The sequence below is a fragment of the Vidua chalybeata genome, chromosome 23, assembly GCF_026979565.1.
Source record: "Vidua chalybeata isolate OUT-0048 chromosome 23, bVidCha1 merged haplotype, whole genome shotgun sequence".
In the NCBI taxonomy this organism is placed as follows: domain Eukaryota; kingdom Metazoa; phylum Chordata; class Aves; order Passeriformes; family Viduidae; genus Vidua; species Vidua chalybeata.
In genome coordinates this window covers 2,081,445-2,098,543 of record NC_071552.1, presented here as the reverse complement: position 1 = coordinate 2,098,543, position 17,099 = coordinate 2,081,445, and the positions used below count along the sequence as shown (strand labels likewise).

Below are 17,099 nucleotides of genomic sequence, written 5' to 3'. Positions count from 1 at the left end.
GTATTTTTAATAAATTAGCCCCAAACTTCATTTGCATGGCTAAAAATAGCATCAGCTTCTCTGCCAAGCCGTTTTTCTCTTGGTTAACACATTCATCCAAGCTGCTCTATTTGTCTTTCCTCCACAGACTCATATTCTTCTGGATTCATTTTGTCAAACAAATTGCACAAGCTGGACTGCCCATTTACCCAGTGCTGTTTGATTACCGGGGTTATTTATAAAACAGCAAGACATATGGCATTAAGCTTCTTAATAATAATAATAATGAGAGAAGGGAAGGAGAAAAACTCTAGAAGAGAGGAGAGGGAAAATGTTTTTTATTACAGACAAAAGCTCCTGCCATCGGTGATAAATTCCTGACACTTTTTCCAGTTGCTCTTGTGCTGCTGGCATGATGAATGGCACAGGCACTCAGCTCAGGAGCGTGGCCACGGGATCCAGGGTAAGAAGGCTAATGCTGGAGTACACACAGGTGGTGGGGCTGGCTCAGGTGTGCAGGGACCACTGGCCACCAGGCACTTCACTTCCCAGGAGGTCACAGAAACATAGACTCCACCCAGCCCTGCTTTTGAACCCCATTCTTTCTCTTCTCTCTGATGCAGTCGCTTATTCCTGAGGAGTTTGGGACCTCTCCATTCACCACATGCAGAGCCCCGTTGGCTCCCTGAAGACATCCCCGTCTGACCTGGCCATCCTGGCTCTGATGGTGACTCACTGCAATTCAATCAAAAGTTCTGTCAAAGAAAGATGCTCAATTAAGGGCCTGGGAGACCTTGAAAGCAGAGTAATTTCTGCAAGAGGAAGGTAATTAACTTTTTTAATCAGTGGGCACTGATCTGAAGGTCTAGTGAAAAGAGAGAGAGAAGCAAACTCACTCCCACAGACTCAGAGCAGAGCCCTGTGATGTCACTGCAGGCCCCAGGAAGGGCTGGGAACTGGACTTGGTACACATCAACCTGCAGAGCTGCTCCATCACCTCATCCTTCTCCCTGATGCTGTTCCCCCGGAGCAGAGGCACCTTCACCCCTGGCCTTCCCTTCTCTCCTTATCCCAACAAAGGAAAACAAACCAAACTTCCAATCAGAGCAGCATCAGTGTCTGGAGATAATTCCTCAGCAGCCCAGGCTCCCTCACTGTCTTACATGGAAGGCCCTGGCAATGGGATAAAGAAGCTCAAGCACCAAGACTAAAGGCTTTCCCCTGGCACTTGCAAATGTCCTGTAGCACCAGCCTCAGCTCCTGGTCTCGTGTTCATCAGCTGGCACAGACCAGGGTGCCAGGCAGGCAGAGTTAATCAGGCCTCGTTTGTGATTAAAATGAACTTCTGCATTTCATGGCCTGCATCCTAAACCTGCTTTCTAACTCCCCAAGGCAGAGGGATTTACACTTTCAATTTTATGTCTAGTTAGTTAATGGTCCATTACTGTCAAAAGGATCAGTAGCTAGAAGTTAAATCCTACAGGATTTATGATAAGGGAGAACCAAAGGCTGCAGAAGAACACATACCAGAGGGGGCACAGGGAACATCGAGGAGTTTGCAGGTCCTGTGTTGTGACACTGGTGACAGAACACTGCTGCTGACAGCTCTAGAACACAGCTCATCCCAACACTTTTCCCTTACACACTGTACCAAGTTTCTGCCTCAAAAACTCAGGGCAAAACAGCAGCTTTGGCACGACTTGAATGGGTTTGCCTTGTTCATGTCGAATTCCTGCTCCCTCCCCATCAAGACACTAAAAGAGCTCTACTCCCTTAAGAAGATAAAGGTCTCTGCAGTACATATGAGCCTGCCAATAGCCAAAAACGTCTGTCTGCTCTGCTGCTATCCCTGAAATCCACAGGGTGGATCCTGACAGTGCAGAGGTGTTAAAGCAGCTACACTGAAAGGTCTGTCAGCACTACAGAGCTGGCTGTGCAGGGGTTTATAAACCTGCCCATAAAAACTCACTCCAGGCTGGAGGGTAAACAAGGTCCCCAGGCCTCTGAAGCAGAGAATCATTCTTTTCTTTTTATTTTGTAAACAAGGAAACAATTTTTTTTTTTCCTGCTGGCTGAGTTTTACTGAGTGGTAAGTGATGCCAAAGAGAGAGAGTTTGGCTTGATGGCAGACTGGAAAACATTTAAGTGATCAATGGACAGTTCTTTGTTGTGTTCAGCAAGGGGCTGGAAATTGTTTTGTAGGTCAAGGTAGTTTGAGCTGCAGCACTGAGGAAGCACAACACTGAGGTCTACAGCCATCCAGACAAGGTCAGATGTCCCCACATGCAGAAGATGGACACAGTGGGCTTGGAAAAACAATCCAGGAGAGCTCCTAGGTCTAAGCCACTCACTCCTTCACTACCACGCACAGATGTGCCATCAACATTGCTGGTTCTGAAAAGCCTGGGACAGAGAAGGAAGACTTCTATGTTATTTAATGACTCTACCAGTCTGGCTTTCCAGTGATTCTATTCTCTTTCCCTGCCAGCATTCTCCACTAGAGTCTCCCTTACCCCTTTGAAGCCACCATAAAACCTGGAGGAGCCCATGGCACACTCCATGCACATTACTGCCAGAATTCAGAAGTTGTTTTCATCAGCTCATCTGCTAAGCTGCTGAGATATCAGCAGATTTTAACTTCTTTTTTTCATTCTCCTCTACTTTCCATACAGCTGGGAGTGCTCCTCCCCACTGAAATCTCCACTAAAGCCCCGCTTCAATAAGTCAGGCCTAAGAGTATGTACACAAAATAGAGCTGTGCAGCTCATAAAGCTCGCTTTCACCCCAGGGAACACCAGGCTAAGCTCTGAAAAGCACAAAGCATTAAAACATAAAAAAATTAACCAAAACCCGCCCTACCAACGGCCTGCAGTCCTTCAAGAAAGCACAGGACTCGTGGATTGTGTAATTTGAATTCCGTGCCCTGTGAGCAGCAGCCTAGCGAAGGGCAATGCTGCACTCTCGTGGTTCCCGGCAGCAGGAGCAACACGCTGCATTTGCTTCCCCTCCTCATCACTCCTTTTATTGCTTCCACTCTACATTCCCTGCATGGAGCCACCCGCGCTAGTGGAATGTCCCTCCCAGCTCAAATTCTGGGAGTCTGATTCCCTCGTGTCTCTCCCGAGCAAAAGCAATCCATGTATTACTAAGAGGAAGAGGCTGGCTCCACCAAACCATTGCTCTGCGTGAGGAGGACACATGGGCCGTCTTTGTTGGCCCTTCACACTTGATTAATTCATATTTACAGCGCTTTGCTTCGTCTGAATGGAGCTTCTTGTGATTTATTTCCAATATATTTTCAGAAATGCAGCCCTGGCCTGCCAGCACAGAGAGGAATTGCATGAAAAGAAGCTGCGGGTTGGTTCCCAGTGTTTGTTTACTCTTCTTGTCGTAAACAGCAGGTTATGTTGTTTGTGGTGCTTAGTAAATCCCCGCTTTGTTAACTGTGTGTTTTGCAAGAAGAGCCTTCCCCCGAGTGTGTGTGTGTGTGTGTAGCATGATTATAGCAGTGTTTTCCTCTGGTTTTCATCTAATTCATTCCCTGCCTTTTTTATTATTATTTTTTCTTTTTATGCCTGTCTCTGATTTACACCAGCAGAATTTTCTGATTTTCCTTTGGTTACAAAAAACTAGCTTTAAGGTTTTTTTTTTTAATTTTCTAGTGTGTAAGCTCAGAAATAAGTAAGTACTATTAATACGTCCTTCAAGTAAAAAAAAACATTGCTTTTTGAAGTATCTTGCCCAACATTTTTTAACCAAAATCTGAATCTCTTCAACACAGATTCATGACATTAAAAAAAAAAAAAACAGAGGCATAAAAAATTCTATTCCACAGAAAGAGTAAAATGAAAAATCATGTCATAACTGACTCATACAAACACCTTCCACTCTTCCAACAGTAAAGAACTACATAAATATAGTTTATGTTCATGTGTAAATAAACATAGTAAATAAGTCAATCCTTTCAACAAAAGCTTGGAAGGGGATGTTTAAGGAAAAGCTGAGGTAGTTCAGGCGGGACAGAACAGCTTCTGAGGGGGAAAGCTGAGGGAACTTGGAAGGGAGAACCGAGGGGATGTTTAAGGAAAAGTGTGAGGTAAATTGGTAGGGACAAAATTAAGAGCATGGAGGGGGAAAACTGAATTATTTCGTAAAGGATATTTTTGGGGTAAATCAGAGATAATCTATAGTGGACAGAACGGACATTTTGGGGCAAACTCTGAGGTAAATTGTGAGGGACAGAATGAACTTCTCGCAGCGGAAAGCGGAGTTACCATGCAGGGAGCATTTTGGGACATTAAATACGAGGCGTCCTGTGTTACACTGAGGGAGAAGCAGGTGCCGCCAGTTTCGCTGAGGGCTGGGAGCGACGCTGAGGGAACAGCAGGGGCCGCGAGCGTCGCTAGGATGCCCTGAGGGACACAGAGGGGCAGAGCGGGTGTCCCGAGTGTCGCTGAGGGACGGGCAGGAGCCTGGAGCGCCGCTGAGGTGCCGGGAGCGTCACTGAGCGGCCATGGCGGGGCGCTGAGGGCCGTGAGGCGCGGCGGGGCCGCTCCCGCGCCGCCAGGGGGCGCCTCCCGCTGCTCCCCTCAGCGCCCTCAGGCCCCGTCAGCGCCGCGCTCCGTGAGGGGTGTGCCGGCGAAAGGCGCCCCGGGCGGCTCGAGAAAAGGTGTTACAGTGGCCCTGAGGCAAATCTGGGGCTCTTGCGCAGGGAGGGAGTGTTGGGGCAGCAGCGTCAGAAAACGCGGCAGGGTGTTTCGGTGGAGTTGCTGAGGGAAAAGCTGAGGTAGTTCAGGCGGGACGGAACAGCTCCTGAGGAGGGAGAGCTGAGGGAACTTGGAAGGGAGAGCCAAGGAGATGTTTAAGAAAAAGCTGAGGTAGTTCAGGCGGGACGGAACAGCTCCTGAGGAGGGAGAGCTGAGGGAACTTGGAAGGGAGAGCCAAGGAGATGTTTAAGAAAAAGCTGAGGTAGTTCAGGTGGGACAGAATAGCTCCTGAGGAGGAGAGCTGAGGGAATGTTTTGAGGTAAAATCTGAGGTGAACTGTGAGGGATGGAATGAAATTCTTTCCCCTGGGTGTGTGCCTGTGCTGCGGGGCTGCCTGTGCTGCTGGTGACCTGCCAGCATGTCTGGCCTGCGCTCGAGCCCCCTGTTTTTTGTTGTTTTACAGCAATTTTACTATGGAGAAAACCGCTTTATCTCAGCATTCACAAAATCCTTCTCTTTTTTTCCTCCCCAGGAGCAGCAGCTGTGACTTTTTTTCCCTTCCTCCATCTCCTTTTCCCTCAATAAAATGCTTTTTCAGTCTCTGGTTTACAGTTTTTCATACACCTTCATCTCCCATGCTTTTGCACTTGCCCTGTATTTCTTTAACGTTTTCCCTGCAGCTGCAGATTGTGATGTCATGAGGTGTTTATGCATCCTTGGTGCTCCTAAATGCAGATTTGTTAGATGCTTTGGTGTCCAGGTGGGTGCCATTACCCTGCTACAGCTGACATTTTATGGGCAGATTTCTGTGAATTATCTGAAAAGAATATGAGAGTGAGTTGTAATCAAGTGCTGACTGGCAGGATCTCAAACCCCTTAGGCATAAATGTTACAGCAGATGCTGTGTAGCTTCTGCTTTGGAACATGCTCGAGCTCCCTCAGCCACAGGGAGACATTTCTTCCATTAAACGCAGACAGGAGGTGTGTGCTCTTTGCAATGAGGACTGCAACATTTAAGGGAGATTTATTAAGCATGTGTTGCCTTTTCTTGTTCATTCCTGGTGTTCCCAGCTGTGAATTCCTCAGCAATAGGAGAGCAAACTCAGCAAAACCTGGTTTTACTCATGTTTGTTGTGCTTCTTGGCCAAACGTAAAGGATTCTCCACGTGGCAGAGCCTCCACTTGCTGAGTTTTAGGTACTCTAGATAATAATAACTAACAAAAAGATAAGCAATTGATAATAATAGTAGATAATAAATAATTAATGATAATTAATAATATGTAATAGCTCAGAGGGATGAGCAGTCACCAGCACAGTTCTTTGTGTGCCTGGGTAAATTCTCACTGCTACAATCCTGAATTTTTTTTCCCCCTTTCATTTCTTTTTTCTAACATTAGGATTCTCCTTTCTAAAGCTCAGTGCCTCTTTATGACAGTGCTGTCTATATCCACAATCTCTCCAACACTAATATTTCAAAGTAGAGGGTTGGCCTGGACTAAAAAAAAAAAAAAAAAAGGAAGGAATTTCTGAAGGGTGTGCTTTTCTGTGGCAAAACTGCTCCCCAGGGGTGTGGAGTGACCCACTTGCTGTCCCTGAAGGTAACAGAAGGAGGGATGGGGGACTGGGGCTCCCAGCTCTGCTGTGAGAGCCCAGACACTTTTCAGGTCTCCAGCCAAGCAGGAGTAGACAGCAAATGGGTGTTGAGCTGCCTGGGAAGCACTTAAAAATCCCCCCCCGTGGCATTCACATTCTCTGGACAGACAGACACAATTCTGTCTCTCAGGAGAAGCACAGAGAGGAGAAGAGAAAACAATCTTTCTCTCTGCTCCTTGGTTTTGCCCATGTGGAATGTGGTGTGGAGATTGTTCACCTGCAGGGATTGCTGGGCTGGATTCTGGTGAAGGTTGTTTGGGGTCAGTGACCAGTGGGATCCAGCTGTGGCTCGGGCTCTCAGCAGAGTCACGAGTTTGTAAATTAGCTAGGTAAGTAAGAAATAAATATATAGAATAAAATAGTATCTCTTTAAATACTATATTAATGGAATATAGTATAGTTTTAATAAAGCTGTCCTTCAGCCTTCTGATCTAGAACCAAACATCAGCATTTCTTCCCTGAGTCGGGGGTCGCCTGATTTCCGATACCCCCCTGCTCCAAACAATTTGCCATTACGAACTGGGAGGAATCCCTGAGTGTCCATGTACAGCAGAAGAGGTTGATGCGGCTGGAGGGCTGCTGGTGTTTGGGCGGTGATGCCGAGGGAAACAGCAGGGCTGGCCGAGTGCCTGGAGGAGCCACAGCCCGGGGTGTGGGCAGGCGGGGCTGCCTCCTCCTCTTCCAGGCACTCGGCTCTGGCTGGGGCAGGAGGGCTCCTCAGAGCAGGGGAAGCCCTTTCTCCCTCAGCCCTGCACATGTGCCATTGTCCCTGCTAACAATGGGGAGAGGAGGGAGCGCTGGAGCTGATGACACAAACCCCAGGGCAGGAGCAGCTGGTGGCTGCTCAAGGGAAGCTCTGTGTGTGCAGCCACAGCCGCTGCCCTGCCAGCACTGCCCAGGTCCCAGCCAGGGCTCCCGACAGCCTCAGGGTAGGACTGAGCCCTGTGCAGTGCTAGAAAGGGGCAAAACTGCCTTTATTTATGGGATCATGGAACATCCTGAGTTGGGAGGGGTCACTGAGTTCCCACAGCACAGCTCCAACAGTCCCACCCTGTGCATCCCTGAGAGCGGTGTCCAAACACTTCTGGAGCTCGGGCAGTCTTTGGGCCCTGACCATTCCCTGGGGAGCCTGGACAGTGCCTCACCACTCTCTTTTCCTAATATCCAACCTAAATCTCCCCTAGCACAGCTCCAGCCATTCCTGCACCTCCTGCTCATCAAAGAGCAGAGATCGGTGCTGCCCCTCAGGAGGAAGTTGTAGACTGGATTTAACTGTAGACTGGATTTAACCTGCCTCTCTCCAGAGTTTGGAGCTCCCCAGCACTGGGAGACCCTGCAGGCAGCTGCTTCCTGTGGTTCTTTGGTGCTATCCCTAGGAACCTGTGTGGTGAGAATTAACCACCCTGTCCTAATGGTTCCCTCATAAATAAGGAATGCTAGTAATCATTTTCTATTACTTAAGGCCCAGCAGATAGGAAGAGAATAATCAAGGAAGCTATTTCCACTTTCTGTAACTTGCATTAGTCGTCTCTCCTGAGACAGAGGGGGAAGCATGGCTAGGGATGGGTAGCAGAAATGGTGCTGTGCTCTACACCTCTCTTTCCATCCAGCACCTCCTGGAGACCCCCAGCAGCTTCTCCTTTCCAACATGAGTAAATTCCCTAAATTAAAGGGGCTTAAGGTTTATCTGGGAATCAGTTCCCTCTCAGGGCTTTCAGCGCTGCACATCCTTTATCAGCCCCCGCAGGTACTCGCAGTTTTAAAGGGAGTGAGGGTGGTGGTGTCACAGGTGTTCAGCAGGTGGCAGAGGGGAGTTTCACCTCCTGAAGTGGCAGCTTTTCCCAATTCTAACTCTGTCCATGTTCACTCCCCTCCAAAGAGCCCGTGGAGTGGGGCATCTTGCAAAGAGTTGGAATACAGGTCCTGTGGCCACAGACCCTGCAGGTAAGAAATAGGTCTGCAAACTGAGCCAGGAGTTACCTGCCAGACCTGCCCAGCTCAGCTGGCAGAGATGCCTCTCCTGCCCGCAGGGATGAGTCTCCCTCGCAGCTCAGCAGAGACCAGGTTTGCAGGGCACAGCGCAGAAAGCCCAAGAAAACCCAGCCCCTGCCAAGAACTAACAGGATGCGATGGGAAGCGGTGAGGAGGAGGCTGGAGCAGGCAGCCAAGCACCCTTCCCACTCAGTCTGGAGAGCAGATGGAACAAACCAAGAGCTCTCTACCTCAGTCAACCTCCTCTTCCATGCTGGGCTGGCTCCCACAAGGATTCCCAAGACTTGCAAAGAGATTTTATTGGCCTTGGGCTGGAGGTGGACAGAAATAGTCACCCCCTCCTCCAGATGCATATCAGGCTGCAGGGACAATGGCTTTGCTCTGCTTTGGCAGCACAGCTCCACTGCTGGGTCTTGTCTGGTGGATTGCAGTAGGCTGGGAAGGCAGGAGTGCAGGTGAAGCAGGATTTACTGGGGAGGATTCTACACTGTGACTGGTTGGGAGCACAGAGCCAGGAGGTACAAGGCAGCTCCAGGATAGAGTGTGCAGCAAACAGGGAGGGAAGGGAGGGATGTTCCTGCTGGCAAGTGTGTCAGTGCAAGGCTGGAGCTGACTGCTCACAGGCACTCCCTAGCCCTGATCACTGTTGGAGATCTTCACTCTCTGGGGCTTCTCTTTATGCAGGACACAGGCACAAAGCAGGTACAGGCTACCAAGCCTGGGGCTCTGTGCCAGCCATCTCCTTTGCCAGGCTGATGTGACCCCAGGCAGTGCTGCAGCAGGATTCCTGCCTGCCCCTGTTTTCCGTGGCTCTGGGCTGCCTGCAGGAAGCAGGGGAGCACAGTCTCCTCCACCCCTGTTCTGTGCAGCACTGCCACAAAGCCCAGGGGCCTCATATCTGGGCCGTGCTACATTTAGCATCTGTGGGGCCTTGCTGGGCTCCCGAGGGCCATTCTGTCCCTCCAATCAAGGGCACAGCTCTTCTGCAGCCTCCCTTCCTTGTCTCTCAAAGATGGGGTGGGAAGGGCCTGGGTTTGGCTTAGTGCAGCGAGGAACAAACCCTTTGCAGCCCTCCTGTCTCTGGGGCAGGGGCTGAGCTGTGAGGCAGGTGAGCATCAGTCGCTCCTTGGGCTGTGATCTCTGCAGCTCCACCGCTGATTCCCAGATGCCCTCCCTTACTCCTCCATGTTGCAACTTCCCAGCTCCAGTGGCCCTGGGGAGGGTGTCAGGGGTCTCTCCACAGCACGGCTGCCCCCAGATCCTGTTGTCCATGCCCTTACATCACCTCTCCCCAGCAACTGGCAGTGCGGGAGCGAATGGCTGCCGCGTGGGCATTGTTTTGAGCAGGACCCAGGGTGTGCTGCTGTGCTGTGATTCATGAGCAGGAGGAAAAGGGAGAGACTCCAATCCCTGTGTTTGGGATAGGCTGAGGGCAGGGCAGAGATGTTCCTCCTGGGAAGGATGTGCATCCACCTTTCTCCTAGAAGGGTGTCTCCTGCAGCATGATGTCCTTGGGCAAGGCCAGGTTTTAATTGCTGCAGCATCACCAGACACCCGAGTCATGGTGCCTCTCAGAGCCTCTGCTCCCAGCCTGCCTCCTGCAGCTACTGAGCTATTGGGAGCAGTGAATTTCCCCCCAGGGACCCCCACATGCCCTGACTTTCTCTCTAGAGAGGATCCAGGGGCAGTTTGGCTGCTCTGAGCTCCCAGGAGAGCTGTCTGTGCCCTGCCTCTGCCTGCTGGTCTGTCTGTCCTGCTGCATCCACTCGCTCCTGCTGGTGCCTGCACTGCTGTGCTGCACTGTGCCTGTTTGGCTGCTCCTGGTCCCTCTTGCTGTCTGTCTCCCTGACTGACACCTGCCACTGCAAACACTGCCTGCCCCCCTCTCCACTGGTCTGTCGCTATTAGGTTTTCTCCTCCCACCCCTTTCCTCTGGGAGGCCTCTGCATTAGGAGTGACTTGGGTGTTTTTCTCTGGTTTAGGGATAGCAGCCAGGCTGCAATCTGCAGCAAAAGGACTATCCAGAGGGAAAACCTCTGCAAGGAGCCTCCTGCAAGTACCTAGGCAGACAAGTGACTGCCAGCACTGCCCAGAAACTGCACACTCATGCCTGCCTCCACAGCCAGAGACTGAAAGGAAGCCCAGATCTCTCGCAGTGGGCCTTGTGCCACTGCATGCCTCTAGAAGCCAGTCATTGGAGCTTGAATTCCCTGGTTCACTGTGCGATAGCTGCGGTTCAGGGTGGGGATGTGGGGGAGACAGCTTGTGGAGATGTGAAATGTGAAAAGGACATGTGTGTGTGTGTGTGGTTACATGGGCTGCCCCACATCACAGCTGTGTTTGGACCTAGACCTTGTGCTTACAACTTTTTCCCCCCTGACAACATTGCAGCGTGCCTCGTGTCTGTCTCTTTGCCTTGCATGCATCTGCTCCCAGTCTCCATATCTTTCCCTGTTGTTTTGCCATGCCTCTCCTCCCATCCATAGCCAGCCCTGCCAGCCTGAGCCAGCAGTGTGATGTGTCATGCTGCCACAGTGTCTTCAATACCCCACTGCCACTGTCAGCCCTCTGCCCTCCTCATGGCAGCACACTGGGACCCTGCTCAACACTCCTAGGGCACCACAGGCCCCCTGGCCAGCTTGAGGGGCTGTCCCTGTTTGGGCCAGCACACCTGCAGCCCATGCAGTGAGCGAGCAGCCACAGCCAAGCTTCTGTAGAATTAGCAAAACCCCCTGTACAGCCAGCTTGCAAAACCTCAGCACTCGAGTGTCACCTGGGATCAGGTTCTGCTGGAGGAGAACATGACTTTTATATCAACTTTCCCAGTGTCAGCCCTTTTAGCAGAGCCTAGCCAGGGCTGTGGGAGGAGGTGAGGGCAGGGCAGGCCATCCTGTGTGTCTCTGTGCCTTCCTGGGATACCTGGGATCCAAACTCCCAGGGAAAACAGCTCCCTGGTGCTGCCCTCCTCTGCTGTCATGACCTTGCCAAAGAGCAAGGAAGAGGTCTTGTCCCAGGCTGCTTTCTGGATCCAAAACCATTTTGCCTGTGCAGAAGCAGCTCTGCTTATCCCCTTCCCAAACATGCTGATGGGAGCCTGTGGAGAGCAAAACCTTGCTGTGTCCTCATTGTCACCAGACCTGGGGCAAAAACTGAAGTTCTGTCTCTAGTGACATCACAGACAGAGCCTGTAGATGTGACACTTGTGGCCGTGGCTGAGCAGCGGATTTGGCAGTGCTGGGTTAGCAGTTGGACTCAATGGTGTTAAAGGTCATTCCCAAATTAAATGATTGTGTGGTTCTTTGATTCAGCTGAGTGTCCTGCCATTCCCACAATGATTTCCCACGTGGAGGAGACCTGTGCAGAGTGGCCTCTTGGAGCACCTGAGCTGAACTCGCTTGGTGGCAGAGGATGATACCTGCCCCCTCCTCAGCAAAGCCCACACCAAGCTCCTTTTTCCCTTCCCAACCATCCTCCTTTCCCAGCAAAACACCTCCCACGCTGTCGGGGAAGAGGAGGGTTGGCAGCTCTTCCGCAAAATGATGTTCCCATGGCGATGGGGATGTGCCACCCTTCCTGAGGAACATAAGGGGGGCGAACGGCACCTTCCGCATCAGTGCGCGCCCCTTGTCCGGGGCGGGGGCGTCCGAGTCCCGCAGAGGCAGGGCCCCCCCGCACCGCCCCCCGCCGCAGGGCCGGGGGCCGAGCCTCAGTGACGCCTCCCGGCCCCCATTCGCTGGGTCCGCCCGCCCAGCCCTGCCCAGACTGCGGGAGCGCCGCGCCCACAGCCCGCCGGGCAGCCCCGGACAGCGCCGGCAGCCCCGCAAGGCAGCGGGCAGCACCGGACAGCGCCCGCAGGTAGGCACCGACCGCCCCGCAGCGCCCCGCACGCTGCCGGGCCGGGAGCAGCCGCTGCGCTCGGGGCACAACGCGGGGCTGCGGGCGGGGGAGGGTCCCGGTGGCACCGGGAGCATCTCGCCCCTCGCCCGGGGGATGCTCGGCCCCACGGAGCGCGCTGGAGGAGGGGACGGGCTCAGCTTCTCGCCCCGCTGCCGGTGCCCCCCACCCTCGGCTCGGGACTGCGGCATTCCCGGTGGGCGCGCCCGCGCGCACGCCCGCACCGCAGCCGCGCTGCTGCAGCGGGGGGAGCTCGCCCACCCCGAGCCCTCCTGCCCCTCTCGAGGCTCGCCCGATCGCTCTTCCCTGCGCACCGCGTCCCCGTGCACCCCGTTTGCTGGCAGCCACCCCCCGGCACAGCCAGGCTCCTGCGGCTCTGCGTCCCCTCAGCCCGCCAGCCTGGCTCTGCACGCCCCTGTCCCCATCCCCGCAGATCGTTTGTCACCCTGAGCCTGTCACGCTGGTGGGCACAGGGGGTAGGTACTGCCACGGTGTGACCCCCAGCTGGTGGGGACTGCGCCGGGAGCTTTGCCCTCTAAGAGCTGGAGCCCCTCGAATGCCACCGTCCTCCTGAGACCTGTCCCCATGCCAAACCCCTGGGATCATGCAGGAGTGAGAGTTACCTGGCTTGCTCTGCTCCCAACACTGCTGGCAGGAGAAGAGGGGTCCAAGGGCTATCAACCCAGAGCCTAGAAAATCTGAGTGTTTGGGCACATAGATGGAAGGAAAACCCCTCTCTGGGAGCTTCTTTGCATGGATTTTCTGGAGGAAAGCCAGGCTATGACCTAGACAGTGTCCCAGGAATTCAAAAGGGAGCAGATTGGTGCTGGGAAATGACAAAGCAAGGGACGGGAGGACAATTTCTAGGAATCCAGAGGTTCAAGCATTTACCCCATTGGCAACCTCTTGATTTGCCAGTGAGAAGATCAAGAGAAGGGAATTTTTCTTCCTGGCCAAGGTTTGGGGCTCTGGATAAAGAAATTTTGCAGAGCTTCAGGGTGAGCAAATGGGTTTGGTATTTCCTCTTAAAACATTATATGAAAAACCCAAAATTTGCTAAATAGAAAAATGCAGCTGGCTGTGGTACAGGCAATTCCTAGCTCTTCCCTGGATGCTTTGCCAGGCTCAGAGGGAGCAAACTGAGGGGCTGTTGTCCCCTCTGCCAGCCTGGAGTCACGAAGGGCTGGTTTATCAGCTCCCCCTCTTGGACCTGGCCCGACATGGCCAGCCTGGAGGGCTGACTGCAAGATGCTTGGTGTGTCCTTCAGCCTGGCTGCCTCGCTGCTCCCCCACCCTGAAGCTCCATTCCGCATGTCTGCGGCTGGATTCACCACGCGGCTCTTTGGCCAGCCTGCAAACCTTTAATTGATTCCTTGTGGCTGCATTGGGCCGGCTGCAGTGAGCAGCCCTGGTTGTTTGGATGGCACATCACGGGCCCCTTACCCACACACACAGCCTGGAGAGAGACAGGCACCGGGCAGGGACCCAGACACTGGATGCTGCCACCCAAACCCCTTCCACCCCGTGGTCAGGCAGGCTGAGCTCAGCTCCTGGAGGCTTTGTGCCATCCTTTGGTAGTCTTGGCTCGCTGTCCAGCTGCTGTGTCCCTCTTCCTCGCTGCTCTTGGCCCCTTTCCCTCACTGCATTGCAATGACTCATCCTTGCTGGCTCACCCGCTGGAGCTGTGGGAGGACTGGCAGGGCGGGTGCCCACCGGCCCCCAAAGAGGGTTCCTCAGCTGGCAGCCCCCTCGCCGTGAGCCACAGACCTCTGGTCAAGGTGTACAGGCACTGGGGTGCAGCCTGGTTTCACCTGTCTGAACCTTGGCTGGCCATGGGGCAAAATGGGGAGGAGGCTGGACAGGCAGGCCTTGCTGCGGGTCTGGCCACACTCATTTAATGTCTGCTGGGGAGATCTGGACAGGGAAAACAAAGTGTGGATGGGGCATTGCCTGGGGAAGTGCAGAGATGATGCTGGGCAGACACGCAGTGCCTGATTGCCCAGCTGGGTGCCGTGCCAGCCAGGCTCTGTGCAGTGAATCAGACACTGGTGAGGAGGAGCAGACGCTAGAGCATCGTCTGTGCAGGAAGGGCAGCCTGCACCACCGAGTGCCCACACCCTGGGGCAGTGGCCTGGCTAACTGCCTCTCTCCCCCTGCCCAGGTTCCCCTCTCAGAGACAGCCCCCAGTGGGCACCTCAGCAGCGAGATGAACCCCACCGTGGGCATCGCTGTCATCCTGACAGGTACCTCCCTCCCTGCTCCCTGCTCGGCCCAGAGCAGCCTGGAGGCTGCATGGGCACCCCCAGAGCTCGCTGTTCCCTGTCCAACCCCCTCCTGCCTCTCCCAGTCCTCCAGGCCGCCCACTGCCAGATGATCAAGGACCTGAGTGCCTGCCTGCTGGGCCAGAACCTGCGCGTGGACTGTCGCTATGAGAACAAAACCGACAACCCCCTGACCTACGAGTTCAGCATCACCAAGGACAACAGGAAGCACATCATCCAGAGCACCATCAGAGTCTCCGAGAACATCTACCGGAGCCGATCCAACGTCACCATGCACAAGAACCTGGTGTGCCTCCACCTGCAGAGCTTCACCACCAGCGATGAGGGCATCTACATGTGCGAGCTGAAGGCCACCAATGACTACACTGGCAACCAGATAAAGAACATCACTGTTATCAAAGGTGAGACAGGCGGTGGCACCTGGCCTCAGCCCTTCCCACCTGCTCCTTGGCTTGGCAGGGCTAGCAGAGAGCACCACAACTCCCTGTGGATCCTCCCTGAGGATCCATAAATGTGTCCCAACCCTTCAGGTGCACTTCATCCCACAGATGGGTTTGCTCTACCCCATCTCACACTGCTTTTCCTGCCTCTCTTGGGTCCCACCTTGGGCACATTGCCTAGATATCCTCCCATAGAGAGGACAGTGGGGATTCTCCACACCTACAGCCCACAGGAGCAGTCCTCCAGATGCAGAGACCTTTGTCTCACCTGGTGCCCATCCACTTGTCACCTCAGTCAGGGTTATGCTTCTCAGGGTCCCAAAAAATCTTTGCTACTACATTCCCTCCACTGGGAGGGAAACAGGCCAGGATGGGACGTGCTGCACTTCTGTGACAGAGCAAAGGCAAGAAGCTGTGTTCCAGTACCGTTAGAACGCCCGCCCTGAGCCCCGTTCCCGAGGGATTTCATTGCCTCTCTTCTCTCCCTCCCCATTCCTTCTCCTCACAGACAAACTGGAGAAATGTGCCGGCTTCAGCCTCTTGATCCAGAACACCTCGTGGCTCCTGCTGCTGCTCCTTTCCCTGCCTCTCCTGCAAGCCGTGGACTTCGTGTCCCTGTGAAAGGCGAAACGCACGCACACACACACTCACAGCGCTCGCACACACACGCACACACCGAGCACCCCAGCCACCCCGCCTTCCTCGCAGCCCCTGGAAAGAGAAGCTGAAGCGTCTGGAAGCCGTGAAACCTCTCTGTGTTATCTCTATTTAGCCGTATATTAACGCTGACCACCGTCCCGTGCCAAGGCCCACCATCCCACGCACACACGCCCCGCTCTGAAGCATGGTGGCTCTGCTAGGCAGCGTTGCTTCTCCCATCGCGCCTCCCCGCTCCGTAGGCTGGCTGGTTTGCTTGTGCTGGGAGCACTGGAGGCCTCAGCCTCGCTTGTCCCATCCCTTTAACTCTTGGGGTTTGCCTGTTCTCAACTGGGGAAAGACAGCTGGATTGGCAGGTAAGAGAGGGGGGTGATGCGAGAGTGTGCGGAGGGTGCCCGTGGTGGGTGCTGTGCCCGTGGCCCCTGGAGGTGACAGGGCTCTTGGTGTCCCCACCCGCCCTGCCTGCCAGCCAGGTGACTGATTCCTCACCCTGCTCCTCTCACCGTGAGCTGCCACGGCTGGGAGAGGGCACAAAATGACGCAGTGAATGGGGAGCCATGGGATGCTGCTGGGCCTGGCAGGCTGGGAGGAGAGAGGGGAGCAGGTCTAGGAGACACCATGAACCCCCCCTGCCTCCTTAGGGCTCCTCTGGGGCCCTGGGAATGGCCTCAGTGCAGTCGTGCTTCGGCAACAAGTTTTTCCTAATCTGTTTCTTACAGCTGAGCGGGAAGTGAGGCCTCCTCCAGACACCATCTGGTACCTTTGGGCTGCCCGAGCCAGAGACACCACTCGCTCTCCCCGGGGACCAGCCCTTAGCTGTGACGAGAGAATTGCTGCCAGCACCAGTGGAGGCAAGCAGAGCCTCTCTGAGCTAGCCACAGCCCCACTGCCCTCCCCAGGGCCCTCAGAGCTGCACCCAGGCTGGCTAGTGGGGAGGGCGTTCCCCTCTGGGAGTGTGACCCCAGGGTCTCTGCGGGGACGCCTCTGCACCGGCACCTTGTCCTCCTGAAGGGAACATCTGGGGACCCCAGTCCTTCCTCATGGAGAGGCAGAGCAGTCTTCCTCAAATCCCACTGTGCTCCTGGGAGGAGCCCCTTCCCTTCTCCCTCCTCCCTTTCAGTGTTTCCCCGTCTCCCTTTAAGAGCAGCAAAGGACCGAAGGGCAGCCCACGACCTCGGTAAGGCCAGGATGGTGCCAGGGACAGGGATGGTCAGCACAGCTCAGATCTGCCAGCCCAGGGCTGCCTGGATGCCCACGGGACCCAGAGGAGCCTCACCCAGGGGAGGGCACAGGGAAAGGAAGAGGCAGGCAGGAGCATCCAGCTGTGCCACCCGTGCAGCCCGGGCTGTGCCACCACGGCTGAGAGCAATACACAGCAGCTGCTCCCCACTCCTTGCTCCTCTCCAGAGCTGCTTCCTACCCCCGTGCCTGTCCCCTGCCCATCCCTGCCTGCTTGCTTGCTGTCTAGTGCTGCTGAGGCCGTGCCCAGCTGAGG

The 17,099-nt window shown here is 54.3% G+C and overlaps 1 protein-coding gene and 1 long non-coding RNA gene across 3 annotated transcripts; one reads left to right on the top strand and one right to left on the bottom strand.

The window, feature by feature from the left end:
- Positions 1–300: 300 nt before the first annotated feature.
- Positions 301–4,549, bottom strand: LOC128799249 (uncharacterized). The gene is made up of 2 exons (XR_008434682.1): positions 4,254–4,549; positions 301–734 (listed from the first exon to the last, which is right to left on the bottom strand). It is a non-coding gene; the product is annotated as an uncharacterized LOC128799249 (long non-coding RNA).
- A 7,392-nt stretch (positions 4,550–11,941) lies between these two features.
- Positions 11,942–16,851, top strand: THY1 (Thy-1 cell surface antigen). 2 transcript variants are annotated; one of them, XR_008434692.1, is made up of 5 exons: positions 12,105–12,186; positions 14,387–14,468; positions 14,573–14,908; positions 15,456–15,960; positions 16,324–16,851. XR_008434692.1 is itself a non-coding variant. In XM_053963572.1 (4 exons), the coding sequence occupies exons 2-4, from the start codon at positions 14,432–14,434 to the stop codon at positions 15,566–15,568; spliced, it is 486 nt and encodes a 161-aa protein (XP_053819547.1). In that variant the 5' UTR covers positions 11,942–12,186; positions 14,387–14,431; the 3' UTR covers positions 15,569–16,851. The 2 variants fall into 2 exon arrangements, 1 of the variants encoding a protein (XP_053819547.1); XM_053963572.1 differs by having other exon boundaries at positions 11,942–12,186; positions 15,456–16,851.
- Positions 16,852–17,099: the final 248 nt, after the last annotated feature.